Here is an 8,772-nt window from a genome sequence, read left to right as displayed (position 1 = left end):
AAAGCAGCTGTGCACAGGTTCTGGAGCCCCACCTCTGCTCCCACCATGGGGGTTTGTTTGTATCGGGCTGGCTGCCCCAGCCCGGGGCACGGTGGGTGCTGGGGGCTGTTGGCAGAGCCAGGAGCCCAATCCCATTTCGTACCCACCACAGCCCATCCTCCCAGCCCTGCCAAAAGCAGCTGGCCAGCAACTGAAGAATGAGTTGCATCTGCCCCAGCAAAGGGGGCGCTTTTGGTTCCCCGCCACGCTGGGCAATGCCCAAATCTGGCAGAATTTCCCTGGGTGGGACTCATCTGCAAATTCCCTGTGAAGTTTGGCTTTGAAGAAGGTGCCATAATCAAAGTGCATCACCTTCAGCCTCCCGTGGCCTGGCTGAGGAAGAGCTTGTCATCCTTGATGTCACCCTCGCTGTCTCCAGCAGCAGCAGCAGTAGCAGCAGCAGCATCCCCACCTGGTACAGCTTCTCCAGGGGCTCCTTCTCCTTCCCTGGGGGCAGACCAGGCTCTCAGGGCTCTGCCCAGGGCCCCAGCTGTCAGGGAACCAGGACAAGCAAAACCAGCTGGGAAGGCAGCCACCAGTGCTGGGCAGAGCAGCTCAGCTCCAGCATAAGGGCTGCGTGTTCCCATCCCATGACTCCAGTGCAGTGACACAGGCAGCACAAAAAGCTCTGGGTTCCTTTTGTTCTCATTGCCAACGCATGTGTGGAGCAGGAACTTACCAGGGCTCTGGATCAAAGTGTGCCTGTGGCTCTCTCCCTTCTTCTATGGCGGAGGAATATCCTGCATCCAAGGATCACAGAACAGGTCTTCCAGTGTGGGTCTGTCCAAGGAATTCACAGATAAACACCACCTGATCAGGTCTTTGCACTCTGGGGAGAGAAAGCAGAAACTGCCGGTCGGCCAGAGAAGGCTCCTTTCTGCTTTACCCCACTATTCCCGTGCCCAGGCCATGCTGGATGTGCTCAGAGCTGGGCCTAAACTTTCCCATCCATTCCCTGTTTTGGAGGAGAGCAGGACATGTGCTACCTCCTCAGCAGCTGCCAGAGCGGGATGCCCACGACCCCGCTGCTGGCTCCCAGCACTGGCATTCCCCCCGTGCCCAGAGAAGAGGATCCACCTTGAGAGAGCCGTTGTGGCAGCGGGAGCTGGCCCCAGCTGAGGTTCTGGCGCCTTCTGAAAGGGTGCTCCCCGCAGACCATCTGGTGCAGCAGGATGCCCAGGGACCAGACCGTTGCTGCCTCGCCGTGGTACCAGCCAAAGTCGTTCCATTCCGGGGGGCTGTACGACAGTGTTCCTATGGAATACAGATGGAATTCATCAGGGGGATGCTGCTGCTCCCAGAACCTTGCCCCAGCATCCCTGAGCGTGCGGGGGCTGCATCAGGGACACACAGGGTGACCACTGCCCTCTCGCCAGCATCTGGGACTTGTGCACAAAGTTAGGGTTGGAAAAGAATCCTCTGGTGCTGGAAGAGGGCAGCCCTGGCTAGGCCCGACCATGACATGCAAAGGAAAAACCCACTCCATGCTGGGGAAAAAACCTGCCCTTATCCTCCCTGCCTGCATTGCCCCAAAAATATTATGAAGCCAAGGCAAACAGGGCGAGTGGAGCAGCCCAAGCCCTTCCTCTCATCTGCACACCAAAGTGGCTGGGGCACAGGTTCCGCCCTCCCTCTCTGCTACCCCCACCCACGGGGGTTTTGTTTGGGCTGGCTGCCCCAGCCCAGCCCCAGTTCTGGGCAGAGTGGCTGGCAAAGGCTGCCAGCAGGGCTGGAAGATGGCTGCCCACCCAGCCCTGCTCTAAAGCAACTCAGCTGAAGATTCAGTGCCCTGACTGGCAGCAAAAGGGAGAATCCCCGCTGCCACAGCCAGCTTGGGCTGGGAGATGTTGGGCCATGAGATGTCAGCAGTGGGAGCGCAGCCCTGGGTAGGCTCACCTGCAAAGTGAGTGTAGACTGTGTCCTGCAGGTAGGTGCCACAGCCAAAGTCAATCAGTTTGGCCTGCCCGGTGTCCAGGTCAACCAGGATGTTCTCTGGCTTGATGTCCCTGTGCAGGACCCCGCAGCTGGTGCAGTGCCGCACGGCCTCCAGCACCTGGCGGAACAGCTCCCGCGCCACCTCCTCAGGCAGGAACCGCCGTGCCCGAATGAAACGCTGCAGGTCCTGACACTGCTCTGGCCGCTCCAGCACCATCACGATGCAGTTGGGGAGCTCGAGCCACTCCAGCAGCTGGACCACACCGGGGAAGCCAGTGGACACCCTTGGCCAGCAGCACAACCTCCAGGGGTGCGCTGGTGCCGTCGGGCTGCGGGAGGAGCACGATGCCGTCAGTGGGGCCGATGCCGTGCCAGGCCTGGGGAAGCCCTCAGCCAGCCCGGGATGCTCTGCGCCCTGCGCTGGCCCCACGCCCGCTCTCCCTCGGGGCGTCCTGGTGGCTCCCACCCTGCCGGGCCTCGGCTCATCCCCGGCCGGCAGCCCCGGCTTCTGCCGCTGGCCCCGCTCACTCACCAGCTCGCCCCAGTGCCGGACGCGGTTCCGTGGCACCCTTTTGATGGCCACCTGGGCAGCAGCGGGGTGAGCTTGCCGCCCGCACTGCGAGCCCCATCCTCCGCCCTCCTCCTCCTGCATCCCCTCCTCCTGCGCCCGCCGCCGGCCCCGCCGCTCACCGGGGCGCCGTCCGAGAGCCGCGTGGCCGCGAAGACTCTGCCGAAGCGGCCGCGCCCCAGCAGCGATCCCAGCCGGTACCGCTCCTGCAGGGCCTCCTGCGGCGTCCCTGCGGGCGGGACGCGGCTGTCAGCGCTCGGCCCGGGGCCAGCCACGGCCCCCGAGCGCCCCTCACCCGCGCCGGGCCGGCCATGCCCAGGCGTTCGCTCTTCGGAACGCGGCACGGGAGGCTCGGGGCCGGCGGCCGCGCTGCCGAGCGGCGGAGCTCGGGCCGGGGAAGCCGCACCGGAGGCGGCGGGAGCGGCCGCGCCGCGTGTGTGCTCTGCGGGCCCCGGGAGGAGCAGGGGCCGAGGCCGGGGCCGGGGTCGGGACTGAACCCTGCGTCGGGTCTGGGGCCGGGCTCGGGCCAGGCGGAGGGAAAGGGCGGCGATGCCGCCCCCGCCGCAGGCACTGATGCCCGCCCAGCAGCGCCACCGCCAGCACGGCCAGAGCCAGGCGGAGGCGAGACCGCGGGGGGACGGCCGGGGCCGGGCACGGGGCAGCCCCGCCCGGGGCCGGGGGTGGGCCGGGGGCATGGCCCGGCCCGGCACGGGAGAGGGAGGCGGGGAGAGGAGAGGGACGCCGGGCAAGGACCCCGAGAGAAGGGTGCCCGACAGCGGGAAAGGGAGAGAGAGAGGAAGAAAGAGAGAAGAGAAAGAAAGAGATTATTCAAAATATCTCTTTGCTGCCGCCGCTTCTGCTGCCGCCGCTGCTGCTGCCGCCGCTGCTGCTGCTGCAACTGAAGCACCGGGGCCATTCGTCCCCGTGTCCGTTCCCCGCTCGCCCCACTCGCCCCACGTTCGAGCCCCGCGCGCCCCGGGGACAGCCCCTCCGTCTGCCCAAACACGGGAACTTTGCAGCCTTGAGCCCAGATGCAGAGCCCTGACTCCTGCACGCTGGCACAGCGATCCCCTTGCTTGCTGCTGTGCATTGTCCTTGCTGAGGGTCAGACACTGTCGGGCCACCTTCCCTTGGGGTAGGATTCCTACCTGAGCCCAGCACTGCACTTACATCTCCAGTGTTGCTTTCCAGTAAAAACAGGGGAAGGAAAACTGTGTGTGGCTCATGGTATTTTAGAGTGTCTAAAAATCACTAAGTCATCGATGCTAGAGGTGAGGTGCATCTGGAATTACTGGGATGCCACATGGAAAAGGAGAGCATAGAAACAAATAGAGGGAAATATCTTGGATTGTTTCTTTCATTTTCATTTCACTTCTGGAAAGCTGTTTCAGTTTTCCAGGAATCTTCTCCTGTCTGCTCTTCCCAAGAACCTCTCATGGAGAACGAGGTCAAGCTTTTGTCACAAGATTTGCCACCAGGAAATTATGCCACTGGTGAAATTTTCATTGTGACTGTTTTTGCCGGCTTAGGGCAAATTTTGGGAGGAAACCTCCTAAAGGGGTCTGTCTAGAAAGCAAGTTCAAGCGGTCCCTACCCCTACTAGTTCAGGAAAATACTTCCCTACAGAAAAGTTTAAAAAACCCAGTTTATTTAACAAGTAAAGTATTCACAAGCATGAAAAATGAATAATATTAAGTAAAACCTCTGACAGTGCTGAAGAGATGGCAAATTCAGAAAGTCCTTTTTGTGGGTTGTAGTTGGCTCACTCGGTCTCTTCTAAGTCCCTCTGGTTCTGGAATGCTGCGTTCCAGAACTCGGTGGGCCACAGGTGTGAGCTGCTGCCAGTGTTTTTCTGGGTTTTCAGTCCAGCGCAGGTTTAAATAGTTCCAAGAAAAAGGAAAGTTGCAGACTTCTCTGCCTAAGCTAGCTAAAAACAAATTGCTAGAGCTGGGCTGTGAAGGCATCTGGAAATTTCCAAATCTGGGCACTGGTGGTCCCAGCAAACACAAGATCTGGATAGTGCTTGTGCCAGAACCTGTAGATTTCCAAACTTTGGCTTTCTGTGCCAGCAAATCACTGGACTTGGGCTGTGCCAGCACCAGGAAGTTTTCAGATCTGGGTGCTGGCGCTGCCAGCAAACACCAGATGTGGGTGGTGTCATTGCCAGCGACAGAAATCTGCCAGATTTGGGCTCTGCTGGCACTGGGAAATTTCCAAATCTGGGTTCTGGTTACATGAAACACAAGATGTGGGTGGTGCCAGAGCCAGTAGCAGGAAGCTGCCACAGGTTTTGGATTTCTGTGCCAGCAAATTGCTGCACTTGGGCTGTGCCAGAATAGGGAAATTTCCAGATCTGGGCACTGGCAGTGCCAGCCAACAGCCCATTTCAGGCTCCAGGCTCCAGGAAGGACTGCATCTGGATGCCTTCCTCTTTTCTTTCCTTCTTTCCTTCCTTCTTTCCTGGGGTCCTGCTGCCAGCAAACTTCAGATTGGGTGGTGCTGGCAAGGGGAAATTGCCAGGTTTTAGCTTTCTTTGCCAGCAAATTGCTGGACATGGGTGGTGCCAGAAGAGGGAAATTGCCAAATGTGGGCACTGGCAGTGCCAGTGCACACCAGATCTGGGTGGGGAATGTGCCGGCAGTGAGAAATTTCCAGATGCTAATTTTCTGGGCCAGCAAATTGCTGGAATTATGCTGTGCAGGCATCTGAAAAATTCCCGATCTGGGTACTGGGGGTGTCAGCAAACACGAGATCGGGTTGCTGTAGGTACCAGGTATCTGCTTGGTTTTGGCTTTCTTTTCCAGCAAATTGCTGCACTTGGGCTGTGCCAGAATATGGAAATACCAAGATGTGGGAACTGGCAGTGCCAGCAAACACCACATTTCAGGAAGGACTGGATCTGGACCCGTTCCCTCCCTGCCTCCCTCCCTCAACAATGTGCCAGAGGGGCTGGACAGCAGCCAGGCAGAAAGGGACCTGCAGGGACTGATGGACAGCAGGCTGGACATGAGCCAGAAGTGTGCCCAGGTGGCCAAGGAGGCCAATGGCTCCTGGCCTGGATCAGGAATGGTGTGGCCAGCAGGAGCAGGGCAGGGATTCTTTCCCTATTCTCAGCACTGCTTGGGCAGCACCTCGAGTGCTGTGTTCAGTTCTGGAGCCCCCAATTTAGGAAGGCCATGGAGGGGCTGGAGCGTGTCCAGAGAAGGGCAACAAGGCTGGGGAGGGGTCTGGAACAAAAGTCTTGTGAGGAGTGGCTGAGGGAGTTGGGGTTTTTTATCCTGGAGAAGAGGAGGCTCAGGGGAGACAAGGCGGTGTCAGAGCACAGGGTGGACTTGATGATCTCCATGGTCTGTTCCACCCTTGCTGATTCTCTGAAACCACCCTTGGAGCAGTTGCAGGATGAGCCCTGGGCCTCCTCTTCAGAAGCTCCAGCAGCCCAGGTCCCTCAGCTTCTCCTGCCAGCCCCAAAGCCCATCCTGTCAGTCCTGCAGAGCCTCTGCAGCTCCTCCTCACTGCCCAGAACAGGGAGCCCCAGAGCCAGACACAGCAGCCCAGATGTGCCCCCCTGGCCTGGGGTGTCTCTGGCAAGGGAGCAGCACCAGGCACTGCAGGAGCCTGCAGACAATTGATCTGAAGGCCAAAGCTCCTTAGCTCCTTCTGAAAGAGCAGGAACAGTTCCTCATTCCAGTGTGGTGGAATGCTGGCCACCACAGCTCCAGGTGAGGACTGGACACAAGTTTGCTCCCACTGAGTGCTGGGGTGGGTTCTGCAGGAGCTCTGGGCTCCTGGGCTGGCCAGGCACAATGAGGAGAGAAGGAGCCAAGTGCACTGATGTGGGAAATGGATTTGTAGAAAGATTTTAGGGCCTAGTAGAAGGCCCACAAAGTATCAATCTGTATATAAATCTTGAGACATGAAATGCTAACATAATAACGCCATGGAATAGGACAGATATTGTTGAGAGAGAAATGGAGCTAGAAAAAAGTTTCAAAAGATGGCCTTGCAAATAAGATTTTGGAAAAACAGAGCTATGAAAGATGCATTGTAGTGGGACCCACAAAGAGTATTTTTAAATCATTGGCTTTAAGGCATCTACAACATGGCATGGCAAAAGGCTGAAAGACCAAGAAACGCTTATAATGTATTATAATTAGGAAGTAGCTGGCTTCTGATTGTGATGGCGTGAATTATAACATCTGTATTGTCTCACTCTTCTCATAAGACTGAAGATCGAATGAAAGTTTTTAAAACACCTCTCAGTGTCCCCATCTCTAGGTCAAGAAAAGAGTATTATCCAACACACTGACACACCTTTGCCTCGAGCATATCCCAGCCTGGACCAAACACACTGCAAGGTTTCCCCTGTGGCCCATGTCTCGAAACATCAGGTCTGCTGTTTGACAGCTCAGGTTGGGTTGGTGTCAAGGAGTTCCCTCAGAAATACTGGGTTTGTCTTCCTCTGTGCCTTCCCCTCAGCAGCCTTGGGGATGCTCCTGTGTGAAGCCATCTGTCTCACACAGTTTGAGACAACTTCCAACAGGATATTGTGCAATAAGTTGTCTCCTCTAAAGTGTGCCAACAATCCCTTTCCAGCAATAGGAAATTATTACCAATGGATGAAAGTGGAAAACCCCCAGCAGTTTATTATCAAACAGAATCGCCCCATGACACGCGTTCCAAGAAGGTGCTGGGGTCTCTCTCGGAAGAACAGGAGCTGTCATGGAGCAGTTCCAGCAGCTGATGGAAGCTCGGGGACTCATCCGGTGTCAGCTTTCTCCCACGGCAGAGCTCCATGGAGCGGGCAGGGCAGTGAAGCAGCTGGGCTGGAGCCCCTCGCTGCCTTGTCTCCCCGGCGTGGCTCAGCTCACAGACTCTCGGGCTGGGAGCGGGGCCGCTCCGCTCCTGCCGGCACCGTGTCCCTGGGCTTGGACAAACAGTTTCCTGCCAGGAGAGCCCTGCACACTGCTCCACAGATCTTTTATAAAGGCCCAAACCAACTCCAAGCACTCTGTCTGCAGCAGCTTTTCACAAAGGGCTGCAGCAATCCAGGACAGCTGCAAGTGAGTGTTGGAAGGCTCTTGTCTTGTTCCTGTCAGCAGAATTCTTGATGATCTGATGCAGTTTTATTCAGATGCAAGATGAGAGCTGAGGTTTTTTTGTTAAAATATTTCATGATGAGTAACAAGCCTTGGGTGCATGAGGTACAGGACTGACATGCCAAAGCATGGGCATATCCTCCAAAGTGGCCAGTTTAATTGCCCATTTTATTACTCTTGTATTTACTCCACACTAATAAGGAAAACCAAGCTCTGCTTGGAGGCAAAACAGGCATGGGATACACTACAGTCCCTCGCAGTCTCCCCAGGCTGGCAGTGACACAGCAGGCCGTCTGCTTCATTGTGAACCACTACAGAGCTGCATCCCAATCTGGTTTAGGTAGCGTGGTATTATTAAGAGCTCCTTTTCTGCATGAGACACAAAAAGGAGATCCCAAATGATCTTCATGCAAGCATGCAGTAAAGAACTAGTGCTGCTATCCTAATGAAGTGTTTGCTTTGGCAATTACACTCTTCCCATTCATCTTTTGATGCAGACACTTCAGGTTTTCTCTCACACCCCTGCAAGGCTGGCAGTCACTATTTCCCATTTCCTGTTCTTCCCTAGAGATGGTGCAGTGGCTGCTTTGAAACAAAAAGCCCTGAGATCTGGGTTGTTTGAAGGAGCATGAAATGCTCATTAAGTGCTCATATTGGTAATACCCAGGTCTGCACTGCCCAGTGCTCTGCAGCAGCAGCAGCAGCAGGACCATGCATGATTCCTGTTGGTGGATGTTCATGTTTCTGATGGGCAAGAGCAATGACTTTGAGGAGGGACAAAAATACCCCTCTTCAAACAGTGGGTGTGCAAGGAGATGTGAAGTTTCACAGCCTTTTCTAGGATATTTCAGAAAGATCTAAGAGAATATTGTGGCATGGAGTAGGTCCCTAATTTTGACTCCAGAGGAATCCCCAAAGGGCACATTGACTCTGCTGCTGATGGCAACCCCATAAGCTCATGGACCAATTTTCCCTGCAATGTGCCACCCTGCCTGGGCTTTGCTAGGCCGGGACTAGACCCAGAGCTAAGCAGACACATGCAGCCAGGCGACATTGTGTAACATCAGAAGCTGGCAACCATGAGGACTTTGCTGTCAAAAGGTTACAGTTTGCACTGGGCCTAGAAGTGTTTTT

General features: G+C 56.2%; 1 protein-coding gene across 1 annotated transcript; it reads right to left on the bottom strand.

Moving 5' to 3' along the window:
- Positions 1-761: 761 nt before the first annotated feature.
- LOC131559717 (serine/threonine-protein kinase pim-1-like) lies at positions 762-3,246 on the bottom strand (the record flags this gene model as incomplete). The annotated part of the gene is given in 6 exon segments (XM_058808149.1): positions 762-868; positions 1,117-1,293; positions 1,936-2,257; positions 2,259-2,303; positions 2,507-2,557; positions 2,665-3,246. Coding segments are annotated over 6 exon segments (1,284 nt in total), but the record flags the coding sequence as incomplete, so codon positions are not given.
- Positions 3,247-8,772: the final 5,526 nt, after the last annotated feature.

The sequence above is a fragment of the Ammospiza caudacuta genome, chromosome 7, assembly GCF_027887145.1.
Source record: "Ammospiza caudacuta isolate bAmmCau1 chromosome 7, bAmmCau1.pri, whole genome shotgun sequence".
NCBI classification, from domain to species: Eukaryota; Metazoa; Chordata; class Aves; order Passeriformes; family Passerellidae; genus Ammospiza; species Ammospiza caudacuta.
Note: the sequence above shows the minus strand (reverse complement) of the source record. Positions and strands in the feature narration are given on the sequence as shown.